Genomic DNA, 18,321 nt, shown 5'->3' on the forward strand with positions numbered 1-18,321 from the left:
TCTGCATTGTTTGTTCTATTTCATCCACAGTAAACATTGTCACTGCGTCATAGCCTCATCTTGTCCATGTCCCTTAAAAGGACTATTTCATGATCTATGAACACGCTTCCAAGGTTCTTGTGGTTGTGAGGTCTTTGATCCTCAGGTGCTGGAGGGAAGCCGGTTAATTGGTTTGGTTACACGAAGGGTGGAGAGGTCCTCCTCTACAGCAAAGCTCTGTATCCAAGTAAGAGAGGAACAAGTGCAGCAGGGAGGCAGGCTTCAGATAAAACAGCTTTGAAATAGCAAGCATCTACCAGATGGGCCCTTTTCAATGACACTTTTTCAACTTCAGTACTAACGACAGCACTGGAATGATCTCGGTCCTAAAGTCCTTCCACACAAGATTTCGATGCAGAAGATTTTTTAATCTTCACTAAGCCTGCCTCTCTTTTTATTCTGTCCTGTTGTCTGCATGCGCTGTTCTTTTCACTACTTCACAACTTCTTTTTGACATTTTCCATCCATTTCCATCAAATTCATTCTGTTCAAAACCCACACCCAGAATATGGAATGGAATAGGGATAATATGGATATGGTATATGGAACCAAATGTATTTCACTGCCTAGTCCCTTCTGGGCCCGCAGGGTGTGGCTTTGTGGATCCAAATAGTACACAAATACTCACAGTATTTTTCAATTGAGACAAAAAGTAGAGCATGAATAATCTTCATTTGTGGTTGTAATGGTTGTTTTTTCTGCATGTCTTCTCAGTCCACACATGGTCATGCAAACACTAAACAGATTACAGGAGTTGATGAGTGCACCAGGAAAGTTGTTAGGATTTTCCAATCAATAAAACATGTCAATGTAATTAAAATAATTTTTATTTATTTCTTTATTTTGTTGTTTTTAGCAGGATTTTCTGTGCTTGTCAGCTATAAAGGTCAAAAATGGATAGATGACACTCTTATGCATACACCACCATCTTTTATCACACCACACCCAGTAGGCCTGCTTTTTTTCCGTAGATGAAGCTTCCATGCAAGCTCCTTTCACTCATAACCCTTCCCCCTACCTGATCTGCGCATTCTCGTAGAACCACATTCCAATGCCCTTGTGAACCTCTAATCTGGCGGGTAACGGCTGTGTTTACAAAACAAAGGTGCGTAATTGCAGGCCATTGAGTTGTGAATTTTAAACCACACAGCCGTTCGGCTATCCTCAGAGCATGGTAGCAGGAATAAGAAAACAGCTGCACAGGAGGCGGCCCTGCAGCTTGTCTTTAAAATGGGCTGTGATCACATAAAAACAACCTTGCCTTTGAGTTCTGGCACAGTCATGTTGGAACACCAAGGACCATAATATTTATATTGTTTATCTTTTTTGCTGGATTCTGCAAATTGCTTCATTTAAACTTTGCAAATAAATACAATTTATGTTGAGGGTTGAATGATTCTGAGTGCAACGGTACATGTATTTTAAACTTTTCTCACTGCCACACATGCCAGTAATAATAATAATAATAAAAACAATAATAAATCGTCGGGAGATGTGAATAAATTACTGAGGTCAACTTGAAAACGTGTTGTAGTGAAAAAAAACCCATACAGCAATGGGGCTTTCAAAGTAAAAGCCATCATGCCATTGTTAGTGAAGTCCATCTTTCATACACCATCATTATACACCATACATCATACACCATTATCATACTGTATATCATACACCATCATCATACATCATATATCAGACACCAGCACTCCCTACACATGATATCGTATGTACATGATATCACAGTCATTTTGAACACACTCCCTAAAGGAATGGTTTCATTTTCCCATCATGTCATCGTCCACTTGAAGTCTGATTGTGGGTGTTTGCTTTTAGGATGGTTGCTTTGAAATGAAGCTGCTTTCTGCAACAATGCTTGTTTCCGACCTTGGACCTTCAGTGGGACGGACAGAATTGTTTTCTTTTGCGCCGACGAGGCGTTTAGAGTGCGGGGAACTCCGACACATGAATTAATATTGCCGTGATACCAACTCTATCGATAATATACTGTATGTCCATTTATCTTTGGAAACCTAGTCACCAATACACCTGACCTACATTACTGCTAGTACCTTTAAGTCAGTGACTAACTTCCACCGGTGCTTGTAAAGTTGGCGCTCAGCCAAACATGACGAGCATAAATACAACGGCTCGGTGATTAAAGGTACAGACGACTCCATACATCTACACTACAATGTCATCATCATGAAGCAGCTCACAATCAATATTGGTCTAATAAATAACATGACAAAAGTCAAATACTGTACATCTACTCACCAGAGATGCCATTTTCCTCCTCCTCAGTCAGCCATTGCGGGCATAATTATCTTGTTGAACAGTTTTGCTCTGATCAACCGATCAGGACTGGGGGCCTGCATGCTGGCGCTGTGAAGCGAATCAGAAGTCTCATTGGCTAAAAAGAACAGCCCCATTGCTAATGCATGTGACAGCGGCCAGCACTCCTGATTCTGAAGGCTCTGGGCAGATTACAATGATATGCCAGAAGCTGAAATTTGATCGGACAAAAAACCCAAAATCTAACACACACGTACACACCTGCAAGCAGTGCAGTACAAATACTACAGGTGAAGTTTGAAATGTATGCTTCTTGTGGTGGTTAGGCCAGCAGAGAAGGCCTTCCTGGTCCTGACTAAACACCACTGCTTGCAATATATTTTCATCTGCAAACTACCCATGAATCCATATCTCTTTAAATATGAATGTGAATTTTAGATGACAAAGAAGGGCTCCATTTTTTGATTTCCAACTAGTGATGGGATTCCTTTTACACACTCGAGATTTTATGAGTCACTCACTCGAGTCGGGTGTCACAGTGCGCATGCTCAAACCAAAAAAACGTGCACAGAGACTCCCATAGATACAGTATATATGCTAACAACTCATTGAGATGGTTGGCCTGTTGCAGCGCTATATTTGGATGTGGTAGATCAGCCCCTTAAACAAATGTAAGAATATGGATCAAACTTAAAAAGCATCTTTCTACAAAGTTTTTGGAGGCTTGTTTCACCGCGGGAATCCACAGTATTATGGGCGCCACACACAGAAAGCTACAAACAACCGCGATTGGCGGAACTCCTCGCTAACGCGTAGAAAACCCTGCACATGGGAGGCGACAAGCGGCTGTGACCAGCTACTCTGGTGAGCGACGCGTTCTCATCCAGAGCGAATTGTACGAGTCTCCCACGGTTTTGATTGGCTGTCAGATGTGGAGGGAATTTGGGGGTATCAAAGTAGTTCAGAGGAAGAAAAGCAGTCGGTGTTGATCGAGTACTCTTGCTGTAGTACCGGATCTTGCTAGTATTGAAGATAAACTTACATAAATGTACGTGAAAATTCATGTAAACTTAGCTGAGATGTTTACTCTAGCGCCAACAAGTTCCCATGGTGTTGCTTTTTTCTTTATATCGCTATATTCCTTTTAAGAAATGTCAAATAGCTCCAGGAACAGCAAGAATTACTTTCCCCCCCATGTTAGAGTGTACTGATTGGCATCCTGTCCGCTTATTGGTTGATCAATGAAACTCCCGCTGATTGGTCCTCGTTTGGGCAACAGCAATGAAAAGTTGAACATTTTTCAACTTTCTGGGATCGCATGAACAGCACAAACTTTCACACGCACAAATTTTTACGTGTTGCTTGGCTGGACGGTGACTCGCGATAATCGCTCCATCGCGCAGGTTCCATTGAAAATGAATGGAGTAGAGGCGATGTTGCCTCCTGTGTGTGGCGCCCATTATGCCACAGCATTATGCCACAGAGTCAACAAATTCAGTTTGTAAAATGATGTTATAATGTCCAGAAACAATCAGAATTATTTTTTCAGCCTTACCTGTGAAAGGTAATCCTGTGAGATCTTATTTGGACTGTAAACCGGTTGGTACAATTCCATGCAGAACATGAATTAGGCGCCTTCGCTGTTCTCGTTTGCCACATGCAATATAGCGGTGACGTCGTCGTATGATTCGACGCTCAATCTCACCAGAGAAACTTGCACATGCGCAACAAGTCCACCTAGCCGACTCACTAAACTCATGAGGTCAACACGACTCACTAAACCCGCAAACCCATGTCAGGCTCACGATTCACTTATCGGCACCCTTCTGTGGCGTTAGCGAGTGAGTCTAGTGAGTTTAGGTTTGCGAGTTCCCAGGTTCGAGTGCTCAGCTTAGATTTAGCACGGAGCAGCTCAGAGAGGAACAGAAAGTGGAAAGGAGAGTTGATTTGAGGCAAGGAGCAGATCTGTTGCTTTTTTACCCTGACCCCTAACCCCTAATCCTAAACCTAACCCTTCCAAAAGGTTAATACATTTATACAAATGCAGTTATTGTAGAGTAACAGTTGTAAAATTAATGCTATGTTACCTGCTGTCCTTTTCCATTGATCTAGGGGCAGCAGGGTAAGTGAACGAGTTAACGCGGGGGCCGGTTTAGTAAAAACAAGTTTTGAACGAAATGGTCAATGCTCGACCATCAGTTTTTTTCAACCAGTAAAAACAAGCAGCTGGGAAAGGAAACATGAAGCACTCAAAAGCATTTGATTTTTCAGCTTCCACTTTCAATTCCATCATCTTAAAAAGCAACCAGTTTATCAGTAGATTGGCATAATCACCAGTGAAAACTACTTTTTTCATGTACCAATACTGATCATATTGTAGACAGCAAATATATACAATATGTATACATTAGTGAGTTATCATTGAAAACACATGCTGAACTTTGGCTTAACTTGTTGATAGAAATTGATTTCCACATCATTGCAGCATTTGTAGTTTCAGTCAGAAGTTTACATCCGCTCCCGTGGGCTTGAATGTCTTTCATTTATTTGAATGGTTCTCCTTCCAGGATGCACTGATAACACCATGTACATCTTGTAAGATTTGGGCTCAATTTGTCTAATTTCCACAGTGTCAGAATTATACAAACAAGTTCAAATACATACATACAGTCACCTAAATCGTACAATAAGTGGTGCTTTTAACTTGGTAAGGCCTATCTACCTATCAACTTACTGCAGTTGGTAGTGTCACCAGTGGCACCATCAAATGATTTGTTTGACAGCATGCATCCAACCAGAAGTCAGAAAAATTGGAAAGTCCAAGGACCTCAGTGAAGAGCTAATAGGGGTAATTGTAGGTTTACACAAGTTGGGAAAGTCTTTTCACTTTGACAAGGTCTTAAAATAAGACCCTTATAGTCATCTTCAGATTAGTTGTTTAGGCACAACCCAGGAGCCACCAAGGCCCAAACCTGCCATAAACTGGAGGCTGTTGGAATGCCAGTGTGACCGTCCACAGTGACGCCATGGACCGAGAAGGTGTCTACCACCATAAAGAAGCCTTGCTCCAAAATTGACACCGAAATTTGCAACAGATTCCTTGTCGACAAAAGTTTTCTGGTCAGACGAGACAAAGGTTGAGCTATTTGACACAGCCGGATGCTTCAACAGGACAGTGATTCCAAAACACACAGACAGATAAGCACACCTGGATAAGCAGGCTACAATTCCACCTTTGGAATAGTCGTCTCCAAGCCTTGACCTCAACCCTGTAGAACATTTGTGGACTTTGCTTTAAAAAACTAGTCTGTGCCAGGAAACCAACACATTTCAATGAACGCTGCTTAGATGAGTGATAAACATTGAAGCAAAATGATGCCAGAAGCTTGTTGATGGCTACAAAAAGTGTGTAGTCCAGGCGGAGCTTGCTAAGGGACATTTGACCAAGTATTAGAGGAGACTGTTAGAGGAGACGTATGTATATATTTCAACCCATATGTATAATTAAGACTAAATACTAAAAGTAAATGAGAGAGAACATTATAAATTATTTGTCAAATTCTGGTTTTCAAAAGCCATTGAATTTACAAATGAACGATTGAAATGAATCTTTATGGGTCCAAAACTGATGACATTCATGACATGATTTGAACTTCTGATGGGAGCTTTATGTTGGCACAACGCCTCACCTTTTTGAACTGAAATGTTCTTTCATGTTGACTTTTATTAAGATCCTTTCTTCTTTCTTGGTTTTGACAGGTGCCCCCTTTCCACGACGTCTACAGACAGTTACATCCGACGCTGAAGCTCAATGAGATTGAAACAAGCGTAAGACACTTTTACACTGCCAATGCCAATCGTTAAAGTGCTCATGACTCCAACAAAAGTTTGAAAAGAACCAATAACAAAATGAAAGTACTCACTGGGTATAACATTTTTGCCATACTGCTGTCATAGATAAACAACTATGAAATAGGAGTGAAATGAAGTGGTGATTTTGACATGAAGTAAGTTTTCTGAGCCGCCGCCATCTTGTCTGTGACGTCACTACCAGAACCCGTTCCACACATGCAGCCATGAACACAACAATAGCTCAATAACATTCACTAATATTATGTTGGAGGAATATGATATGTTTTACTGGCAGTGATAGCCGCAGCTAGCTAGTGCGTCAGAACAACAATTAGCCGCCATGAGCACGAGGCTGGCTACTATGTAGAATATTAGCAGGAGAAATGTAGATTGACTTACTGCCACCTTGGCATGTTTTTCCATGGTCAAACGTCTTGTGGGTCTTTGACTTTTTATTTCCATCTGCGAGGCAGTAACATTTGTTCAACGAAGTTTGCAGATCATCTGACGAGGCGAATGGTGCCTTTTAGACATGTGAACAAGCTTACTCCGTCTCCTCAAGTGTTCCAGTAAAAGCCTTCGACACAATGAACGGGCATAATATACATTTCCCTCATTTATCGTGGGGTATAGGCTCCCAAAATAGCCCACAATATGTGAAATCTGAGAAGTAGCCAACTTAATTTTTTCATAATTATATGTTTCAAGGCTGTAAAACCCCCTCACCTTACACTTTATACACTTTTCTCCAACAGGCATTTCTCTGTTGTTTAAACACTCTCAAATTTTAGGTTGGACTAGGTTGGACCCAAGAAATTTTTAAGTGACCCACACATATGTCACTCCTCTGACCATGCCTCGTCCTGGCGCCGTTTGGCTGCAGCGTTTTTGTATCCTTGTTAAAATGGTTAATGGCGCCCTAAAGCTGGTTAACTTCTTCCTCTATTGTTTATTGGTGGTTAGCAAGCAGCTCACACGGTTAGCTAGTTTGCTAGCGACTATTGGCCACAACAGGAAATGGCACAAAGGAGGTTGATTGAAAATGGTCTACAGCCAATAAGGACACAGAACACAATGCAAACATTAACTGACGACATCTTTACTCCAGCTGCACACGTCTTCAACCGTCACATGAGTATACATGAGTATAACACCCTCTACTGGTAGGAGTAGTAAATACAATAACAGACACATAGAACAGAGCACGGACAGATTGCGCCAATACACCACAAGGACGTAGAACACAATGTGCGTTCATACACTGTAAAAAAAAAAAACGTGCAAAATTGCACTTTAGAAAATCCGCGAAACAGCGAATCTGTGAAAGGTGAGGTGAGATGTAGCAAGGGAACACCGTATAACAAACAACAGCAGAAGTTCCGGGTGGGATTGTCCGGATCTGACGTCCAGTGATAGAAATGATAAACAATACAAATTATGTAAACATTTGAGCAAACATCGAACACAGGAAATGTTATTTTCCCAGCGAAAATAACAAGATTAGCATTTTGGTGTCCTGAGCACTTTAAGCCCACTTTGAAACATATCTGGAGTCACTTCCCCCCCTTCTCAACCATACCGGTTTCCGCACTTCTTGGAAAACTTTCTGCAGAGGGTGTCTGTGGGAATGATGTGTGTGTCGGACTGATGTGTGTGTGGGAATGAGGTGTGTGTGGGACTGATGTGTGTGTAAGGATGTGCATTCATCCAGAGGCACATTCCTGATGTCAGACAAGAGGTCTGTGTTGGAGCTTACCTCAAAGGTGTTCAAATAGGTTGAGGTCATGGCTCTTTGTGGCTCTCATGTAAGCCATCCAGCCTTGTTTTGAGTTCTGGACTCAATCATATTGGAACCTTTCCCCACATGTTCATACAGAGTGGGATGCATGGGGATGGTGACCAATGAAGATACGAGGGTAACTTACAGTATGTCTGTCCTAACGACTTCTAGTAATTTGGTCTTTTTGAACTCATTTTACAGAACTGTATCTCTTCTCAGCACTGTTTTTATGTGTGGTTAGAGCTTTATACATAAACTCTTGTGTAATGTCTCACACAGAAAATCTTGGGTCGGCTGTGTGAGCAGAACAGAACTGTGAAAGACCATGAAGCCGTGGTCCACAGACTGAGAATGGACAAGGTACAATTATTCTTGGTTATTATTGATTATATCCTTCAAGACATTTAAAGGAAAAATGCACTTTTTGGGAATTAAGGCCATTCTCCACAATCTTCTTCACAGATAAAAGAAACAGATAAAACCAGGTCATTAATGCACGTAATGGGACACACCTATTCTGCCTAGAAAGCCTGCTATTAAAACACTTCCAAAAACCTCCATCAAGGTTTTACGGTTTTATATCCATGCTGTGAGCATGTAGTAACAGGCACATTCATGATAATTCATGTAATACTTACAGTATTTTGCCATATTTTGGTCATTTTAAGCATTACCGGAACTTTTTTCCTGGGCGCGTTGATTTGACATAGCGTCATAACAAGGAACAGTACACCTAGTGTTAACTTTTCCAAACTCAAAAACAAAAATGCAGCAGCAGTGGCTTCAGCTTCAATATGTAGCGTTACCTTTCGGTAGTGGACTAAGGCGTTGTGAGCGAGTGTGTGGCGAAGCTAGTCGCTAGCCGGCTAGTAGCTAGCCGGTGTGGTGTGGCGAGGTGTCACTACACCTGTGACGTAGTTCTCTGGCATAACAATGTTAATAACAATAATAACCACAGTGTCACTGTAGCTTGGTTAATATGCAGGTCACATTATGTAACTGGAGCGTTGTTGGCGTTTAGAAGGCTTTATAGGCTGAATAGGTACGTCCTATTGCATGCATTCTTAGCTGGCTCTTTTTATCTGTTTCTATTAGGGCTGTTAAAAATAAGGCGTTAATGGCGGTAACTAATTTATTTAATTAATTATGCTAAATTAACGCATGCACACCAGAGCAAGCACGCCTCTCTGTTATGATAGCAGATGGAAGCACAGCGGAGCATCCCCACACAGTCACACAGAGTCTGACGCTCTTTTATAACTTCATTCTGACCTGAACACATCAACAGCAGTGCAATTCCAACAACACATACTGTTTGTATCTCCAACTCATACACGTCTCTAGGCCGTGCATCCTGGGACCGACACTTCCTCATTCACTTTACAAGAACGCAAGATGCATTCAGGGGCACTCCGAACATCACAAAAATGGTTTTATCATGTGTGAAGTGGATATTCTTCTCACTCACTTTGTAACTCTTAATTTGGGTGTGCAATTTGCTACATTTACTGTAAGTATGCTGGAAAATACACTCAAAACACGTACATTTAGCTTAAATTACGTGATGTCTTTGAACGCAATGCCTCATTACTCATAATAACGCTGTTTAAAGTGTGATTCAAATGTTCTGCTACTATTAAAGAGACTAGTGTTAGACAAATAGATTTTTAGACTTGTGTGGTACAGTCAAACTTGTCTATAGCGGCCACTAGAGGGAGTCTGCAAAAGTGGCCGCTATAGACAGGTGGCCTCTATAGACAGGTTGGCATCCAGTTTGAATCTTGACCAGTAGAGGAAAAAAAAGAAAAAAAGGGGAAAAAAATAATAATAATGTTGACCAGTAGAGGGCACTGCGGACTGCGGATAAAAGTTGTACAGCACTACTAGGCTTGTTATTATCATGGTTCATGGTTCATGGTTTTAATTCATCCTGAACATGCATATGAGTCAAACAGTAGCACATCACATAGTACAATTCACAATTTTGCATGTCCAAAAAGGAGTAGGAAGAAGCAAAGCTTATTTAATCCTACCCCTCATCAGTTTCACATCAGTTGCAATACATTTATTCACCTCTTGTTTTTCCAAGTGTACTTTGTAGGTCTACATGACAATGTAGTGCAATCATAGCCAAGGCTTTTACTTACTAAAAGGAAGCTAGAGGCTTAATAATAACTGATAGAATATATCCACGACCCACAGAACAAAGCTGTGCTAGTAATGTCTTACGCTTGTTTTTTATATTTTACTTTTTATACGCCAGAGTGTCATTACAGCTTTAGTTTATCAGGAAGTGACGGGAAGTGACGGTGGGCGTCCCGAGCAGGAGAGCTAGGCTCAGTGCTAGCTGTGAGTGTGGAGAGAGTTGGGAAGTGTGTTTATGTTGGCGTGGATGTAAAGTCCTGCAGTGTTCTCCGCTGTTAATAAAGCCATTAAAGTGCATCGGCGACGTGAGTCTCTCCTTCCCCACAACAAGCGGCATTACAGTATTGACCAGTGCACACCAGGAAATAAACGGTGTCATTTCTTACAGGCATTGGCTGGACAGCTATGTAGTGGGGCTTGTTTAACCTTTGCCTTGTGGGCAAGCAGGAAGGAGAGACGATGCTGAGAGATGTGTGTGTGTTCTGAGCTGCTGTCTGGTGGCCGCGTTCAAGAAATAAAGTTGGCAGAAGCGACAGAAGTTTCCTTCTTTGCTTCGGAGCTGAATAACACTGACTAGTTAACAGACTAGTAGCAAACGGAAAAGAAGACGGCTTTTTTTGTGTCGAATACAGAAGATGAGGACTTTGATGGATTTGTGGATGAGGATTGATGAAAAATAACGTGAGTACATTCTAAAATACTTCAATTAAGTACAACCGAACTCAGTTTTGCTCCCGCTGCCGCATGCATGCTAGCATATGTTTTTTTTTATTGTAGCGTCGCTGGGAGCACGTCCTGTTCCCAGCCTAATTTGCGGTAATGTTTTGGTGCAAATGCTCTTAAAGTTACATGTTTGACCAGGAAATAACAAGCTCAAATGAAGACGGCTTTTTTATGTGGAACAACTGACAGTTTGTGTGGATCTTGTGAATGATTGTGACTGAGCTAGGACTCAGTAATTAAAGTCTACACACGACGCCTTCATTGATTGAAAAACTAAACTTTTTCGTGCATGAAGCTTCTACTTGAGTCGGTAATTTGGCCGCTATATGCGGTCAGATATTGACCAAGGGAGACAAAATGGGTGGCCGCTGGCCGCGTTGGACAGGTGACTGCTATACACAGGGTCTATAACATGTAAATTTGCTGTGGGGGATTTTTACAGTGGCTGCTATAAGCAGGTGGCCGTTCTATAAAGGTGGCCGCTAAGACAGGTTTGACTGTATCTTGTAGCTTGATTGATATGTTCAGTTCATTTGGAGCTGTTAATACATACAAATATATATAATCCCGTCCATTTATCTTTCTGTTCATTAAATAAAATGGGCATATTTGAGACATAGTTGCTGATGGTGATTAAAAATGATTAATTAATTTAAAAACTAATTAATCTGATTACAATTTTTAATCCTTTGACAGCCCTAGTTTTTATATCTTTTGAACGCACATGTCGTTCATGTCTCATATAAAGATTGTGGAGGATGGGAAAAAATCCAAAAAAAGCACAGGTTTCCTCTCAGACCTTAACAATCACAAACTCATTTAAGATGTCTGAAGACATTTTCAGGACATTTGTCTGTTTTTGCTGGACTCCGTGTCTCTTTCAAATGTGAACCTTTTTTCCGGGCATCATGTTGTTTTTGCGTTGCTATTAACAGGACAGCCTTGAGGAGGCGTTGGTGGCGACTCATCAGGAGATGGAGAAGTACCATAACCAGCCTCTGGTCATGGAAAAACTGCACATGAAAAAGGAATCCCTTCAAAACCAGCTAATCAACATCAGAGGGGAGCTTTCGCAGGCCTCCAGTGTAAGACAAATCTCACACACCGGATGGTTTTTAACAATTTCTTTAAAAAAATATTCAGATGGTCTCTCTTTCTCAAATTTATCTCTGAAATGTCCAAAGAATTGTTGTAATGTAAAGCCAGTGTCCAAACGGCATAAAGCATATCATGACTGCAAACTGTATGTACTTACAGACTTTAACGACCGCTCGTATGGAGTTTGAAGCCCTCGAGGATGAGGCCCACGCCATTCACGGGGATCTATGGGAGCAACTTAATGCAGGGGTGCAGGTCAGTCAAGAGTAAATCTTTTAAGATTTTGCATTTCAGCTTTTAGTTATTTCTTTATTCAATATTGCTTCAGCAATTGCATATACAATTTAGTAGAAATGAAAGAAGATAAGTTCATTCTTTGTGTGACGGGTGTCCAAAGTGTGGCCGGGGGGGACATTTGTGGCCTGTGGTGCATGCAAAAAAATATAATTTCACAAGAAAACCTAAAAAAAAACCCCAAAAAACTGCAAAAATGGGAAAATCAGCAGTAATTTTAACAAGAATAAAAGAGGAATAAATTGTAATCTAACAAGAAAAAGACATTTTAGTAGCATAAAGTTGAAATATAAAAAAAGTTGTAACATGAGAAACAACAAAACAACGCAAAAAGAGCAAAGACCGAAGTTGATATTAATAATAGGCTTTTTCACCTACAGTATATCACAAAGCTGAGGTGCAGTTTTTTCATATAACCTCTTAGCATCCATCCATCCATTTTCTATACTGCTTGTCCTCATTAGAGTCGCGGAGGCATGCTGGAGCCTATCCCAGCTGACTTCGGGCGACAGGCGGGGTACACCCTGGACTGGTCGCCAGCCAATCGCAGGGCACATATAGACAAACAATCTTTCACACTCACATTCATACCTGTGGACAATTTAGAGTCGCAAATTAACATCACCTGCATGTTTTTTTGGAATGTGGGAGAGTACCCGGAGAAAACCCACGCGCACACGGGGAGAATATGCAAACTCCACACAGAAATGCCCAAGGGAGAATCGAACCCAGGTCTTCCCGATCTCCAGGCTGTTACTGTGTTGGCCAACATGCTAGACCACCGTGCGGCCCTCCTCTTAGCAAAATATCAAAGTGGCAAATTTGCATCCCTTCCTTTTTCACCATGTGGCCCTGAGTGGAAAACGTGTGGACACCCCTGCTTCATGTCAATTAGACATTGTCGACATTTATTTATTGATCTATTTGTTTGCAGAGTGAATTGGTTCGAAGGCACATCCAGAAAGAGTTCTGGAGAGTCCAGGATGTATTGGAGGGCCTGCATAAGAGTCACTCATCCAGAGGCACTGACACAGCCAAGCACAGAGGTATCAGCTGAAAAGGAAATCATCACGTTTATGACAAATTCAAGTGTCTTCATCACCTGTCTCTCGCTCCTCTGTCTTGTTCTGCAGTGGCCAGTGGTGCTACGGGTTCCTTTAGCACCAATAGTCCAGCCAGTCCCCTCAGCTCAGTAAGCCTCACCAGTCCTCTCAGCCCCTACTCCCCAGTGCCCGGCTCCCAGGTGTCCCCCTCTAAACAGCTGGGCCCGGAGGTAAGCACCGGAAACACCCAGCAAGGGGTCAACCCGTTTGTAACACGTAGCACGAGCCCATTCTCACACACTAGAACCAAGCCTGTTCCTAAACCTCGTCCCAAATCATGTCTCGTGCCTCAATACAACAATGAAGTCAGGCCTAAATCTAGACCACAAAGTTATAGAGAGCCTGACAAAAGCATACATGCCGAAATGATGAACAACATATGTGAAACCTACAAATGCACCTTTCCTCGGCCTGCCATAGCTTCCCAAGGTCCGAATGAGACTTTCGGTAGATTGGACACTGTGATTGAAGAATCAGAGCAGAGCATGATTTGCAGAAACAACTCAAACTTGAACAAGTTTATAAATCCTACTAAAGCAAGAGATATTGAGTTGCAACAAAGCCAGAGCTCTCATTGCAATCAGCTCTCAGACATGGTCCAAACCCACATGCAACTACAAGATTTTGGTTGGTTAACCTCAAATTTCTGCAGCCAAGCGGTCGGCCTAAGAAAAGATGTATTTCCTGACTCCTTCCACGCATCTCCTTTGTCAATCGGATACCCTGATCCACACAGAAATATGCCATACAACCACCGTTTTTCCATGCCGGAATCCCAGATCCTGCTTTTCCAGGACATCTTTCAAACAAATGTGTTAACATCATGCCGCGGATCAGACCTTCATCCACCCTCAATTTCCTATTTTAGGAGTGAAACTGAAAGTGAACATCACCAACAACCATCCCGTTCAACCTGTAATGCTACTCTAGAAGATGAGATGCTCAATCTTCCCTATAAAAAGGGAACGGATTCCCCAACGCATCATTCAGATAAAGTGTTTATGCAGACTCATCTGTAGATATACGGTATCATTTACCAATATCTTTCATTCTCGACGAATCCCAGCTTTTTTATTGGGCCTTGTCATTTATTGGCTCCTTTTAGGGGGTTAGGTGGTTTAGGTGTTGCACAAAGCAACGGAAGATAACTTGTGCATTGGTGGAATTAATGTCTTTGAAAACAGATTTGAATAAGAATAACTTTTTTAATGAACAGTGTTTGAAAATAGAGTCAGGAAGTAGCATTAATCATACAGTCAGGTCTTTTCCTGGCTATTGAGGAATGGAATTAAGGAAAACGACTCTATGGTACCAAACCTCGTTCCAGAATTGATCCCAAAATCCTTTTCTGCTCTGCACTGCAATGCTTGTCATCCCGCTGATGCACACAACTCTCTTCCTTCAACCCTTTCTATTTTTTCCTCCTTTTTTCCTGCTGCCTACTGGCATTCTGCTGATCTAGGAAAGCGTTCCCCCAAGGCCGCCTCTCCCTAAGTCCTATTTCCCTTTGGAACCTTCCACCACCTTTCCTCCCTCCATCCCCCCCTTGCCCTTTGACAGCACCACCTGGCTACGAAGCTTGGCCATCGATGATGGGTACTTTGATGGTGAAGATTCTCACATCAGAAAGGTATTTCAGTGTTCCTGCCCCCACTATTATATTTTAAACCCATCATAGGTCACAACGGCAGATTCATCCATTATACTTGTACATGTTTTTTTTGCCATTCCAAACCATTGCTTCATATTTTAGCTAGTTGCAAGATCAGCCAACACACTTTTTTCCGTCTTAGCATTTACAACCACGTAGGTGTCATGCTGCAACACTGTCATTTCTTTTCAACATGTTGCATGTCCTTTATGAAATACAAGTGCATGGTGACCCTTGACACCGTGAACAAGTTCCTCCCATATAATTCTCGACTGATCCCTCACCTTTTTCAAAGTTATCCTTACCCCGTGAGGTGATTGCACCAACAAGGGTGTCTTACTATCTTTCTCTCTAAGCTTCTTGCTGAAGGGACAGGACTCATTTGTGTGCTTAGTATTTGTTCAAATAAACCTTCCATCAAAAAATGATAGACTGTCCATTCAGAGGCTTAACTTACAAAAGTCTACAGTTCCATAAATATTGGGACACAGTCCTCATCTTTTTGGCTCTAAACATCACCACAATGGATTTGAAATGAAACAAACAAGATGTGCTTTAACTGCAGACTTTCATCTTTAATTGAAGGGTATTTACATTCAAACAGGTCAACAGTGTATGAACAGTTTGCGGCACCCACTTTTTATGGGACATAAAGTAATGGGACAAATTCCATCCATCCATCTTCTGTGCCACTTATCCTCACTAGGGTCGCGGGGGCATGCTGGAGTCTATCCCAGCTGACTGAGAGGCGGGGTACACCCTGGACTGGTCGCCAGCCAATCGCAGGGCACATATAGACAAACAACCATTCACACTCACATTGATACCTATGGACAATTTAGTCTCCAATTAACCTAACATGCATGATTTTGGAATGTGGGAGGAAACCGGAGTACCCGGAGAACTAATGGGACAAACAATCATAGATCAAACTGTTTTGATACTTGTACTTGGTTACAAATCCTTTGCAGTCCATTACAGTCTGAAGTCTCGAAGGCATAGACGTCACCAGACCAGGGTTTCATCCCTGGTGATGCTCCACCAGGCCTCTCCTGAAACTGTCTTCAGTTCCTGCTATTTTTAGAGCATTTTCCCTTCATTTTTGTCTGCAACAAGTGAAATGCAAGCTCAGTTGAATTCAGGTCAGGTGACTGACTTGGCCATTTGCGTAACATTCCACTTCTCTGCCTTCAAAAACTGTTTGGTTGATTTCGTAGTATACTTTGGGTCATTATCGATCTGTACTGTGAAGCTCCGACCAATGAGTTCTGAAGCATTTGGTTGAATATGAGCAGATGATATTGCCCAAAACACTTAAAAACATATCCTATTGCACTCGTCAGTAGTCACATCATCAATAAATACAAGTGAACCAGTTCCATTGGTAGCCATACATGCCCACGCAATGACACTCCCACCACCATGCTTCACTGATGAGGTGGTATGTTTTGGATCACGAGAAGTTCCTTTACTTCTCCACACTCTTCGCTCCCCGTCACTTTGGTACAAGTTGATCTTGGTCTCGTCTGTCCATCGGATGTTGTTCCAGAACTGTAAAGGCTTTTTTTTTAATGTTTGGCAGACTCTGATCTTGCCTTCCTGTTTTGAGGCTCACCAACGTTGTAGATCTTGTGGTGAACCCTTTGTATCCCTTTTATCTGCTCTTTGTAAACGAGATAATGAGGGAATAACACACAACTGGCAATGGAACAGCCGAGCAGTCGATTGTCCCATTACTGTTGATCCCTTAAAAAGTGGGTGGCACATATACAAACTGTTGTAATTCCTACACTGTTCACCTGTTTTGGACGTAAGTACCCTCAGATTAAAGCTGAAAGTCTGCAGTTAAAGAACATCTGGTTGATTTCAAATCCGTCATATTTATGGACGTGACTGTAGTTATTTCCCCACTCTAACTGGTACCTAAGTTTGCGGAAAAGAGTGTAAACAAAGGTGCAAGAAAAGTGGAACACCAGTAGCTTTGACAAGAGAGTGATCAAACATGCTGGCATCGATTGGTGTAGCCCGCGGGCACCAGGTAGCCCCCCACGACCACATGAGGTGCCCGCAAGCCTGCTTTTCATTCAGGTTTTCAGTTAATAATGAAAGAACAGTAGAAAGAAATGCATTCTGAAATACAAAATGTGAGTTGTGGACACCAGCATTTTGTTCATGTTCTGGTAAAACAAGCATATTCGCTTTGTTTGGGTTTAAAATAAGCTCTGAAAATGTTACAAAAATGAGTAGCTCTTGGCCATTTTCATTTTGTAAAAGTAGCTCTCACAAGGAAAAACGTTGGTGACCCCTGCTGTAGCCTTTGTCAAGCTGTCAAACTGCAACCTTTGAGGTTTTAAAGACTAGTTTTGATTCTCTCGGCAATACGGGACGTAGGGCGTCAGTTGTCGGCTCAATCCGGGTGTTGGCAACCCTACGTGACACAGTAGACGTGTACGTTCATGTCATGTTTGTGTTGTCATGACAGGAATTGTCATTTTGCTGCCGCACGGCGGTGGGTTTGTGATCGGCTTTGAAAGGCATTTATCGGTATATATGCCGATCATGTATTTTTTACGGAAATCGACCGATACTAATTGGTGGCCAGTCGATCAGAGCATCCCCAATGGCAACTGTTCACGTTGTCTTAGAACACATTTGGCCTCTCATCCGAGCAGGCTTCATCACTTTATGCTCAACGACTAGGTGGGACAAACACTAGTCTGACTAGATACGATACATACGTTTTTTGCACCAGATTCTCCGACTAGAGCTGGCCTGTCTAGTCAGACTAGTGTTTGTCCCACCAAGTCATTGAGCATGAACTGATGAAGTGGATGAGAGACTAGAGCGGCAAAATGTCTTCTAAACTTTTTACCGTCGTGTACCCCTTCAGACATTTGACTTGAAGCCATGTACCCCCTACTGCTGCACCATTTTTACATTTCATTAAATTGAAATATTAAACATGATTCATTGGTTAATTCATTTAATAGTAGGGCTGAGCGTTATATTGATATTTTTAAAATATCGATATTTACTTTAAGCATGATATAAAACCAACCATATTGTTGATATCGATAAACTGTAGACTGGATTTGCGCTTTATCTCCCTCATCCCTGCATACAGGGGGAGGGAGAGGGGCGGAGCAGAGGCCCGGTGTCTCCAGTCGAAGCGACAGCGTCTGCGGTGGAAGAATTAGTCCGCAAGGAATAAGTGGTAGCTCAGTAACGTGGAGGTACCTGAAATTCAGAGCATAAAAAATATTTTTCACCAGCTTAAAACTTGGCACAAACTCCGATACGAGGAATGTGTGAAGCTGCACGCTGTCTGCTGTGATCCTGTTGCGTTCCTC

The 18,321-nt window shown here is 42.0% G+C and overlaps 1 protein-coding gene across 18 annotated transcripts in view; it reads left to right on the top strand.

Moving 5' to 3' along the window:
* The window catches only part of plekha6 (pleckstrin homology domain containing, family A member 6), a 90,179-nt gene that overhangs the window by 56,745 nt on the left and 15,113 nt on the right, over positions 1-18,321 (top strand). For 11 of the 18 annotated variants that reach the window (XM_054785965.1, XM_054785964.1, XM_054785966.1 and 8 more), the window contains 8 exons: positions 146-226; positions 6,085-6,153; positions 8,237-8,317; positions 11,761-11,910; positions 12,083-12,178; positions 13,152-13,263; positions 13,351-13,490; positions 14,783-14,950. In XM_054785965.1, the coding sequence (XP_054641940.1) occupies positions 146-226; positions 6,085-6,153; positions 8,237-8,317; positions 11,761-11,910; positions 12,083-12,178; positions 13,152-13,263; positions 13,351-13,490; positions 14,783-14,950 (897 nt within the window). The remainder of the gene's footprint in view (positions 1-145; positions 227-6,084; positions 6,154-8,236; positions 8,318-11,760; positions 11,911-12,082; positions 12,179-13,151; positions 13,264-13,350; positions 13,491-14,782; positions 14,951-18,321) is intronic. The other 7 variants (XM_054785968.1, XM_054785974.1, XM_054785975.1 and 4 more) reach the window with 2 other exon arrangements.

Source organism: Dunckerocampus dactyliophorus, chromosome 8 (assembly GCF_027744805.1).
Source record: "Dunckerocampus dactyliophorus isolate RoL2022-P2 chromosome 8, RoL_Ddac_1.1, whole genome shotgun sequence".
Taxonomy (NCBI): domain Eukaryota; kingdom Metazoa; phylum Chordata; class Actinopteri; order Syngnathiformes; family Syngnathidae; genus Dunckerocampus; species Dunckerocampus dactyliophorus.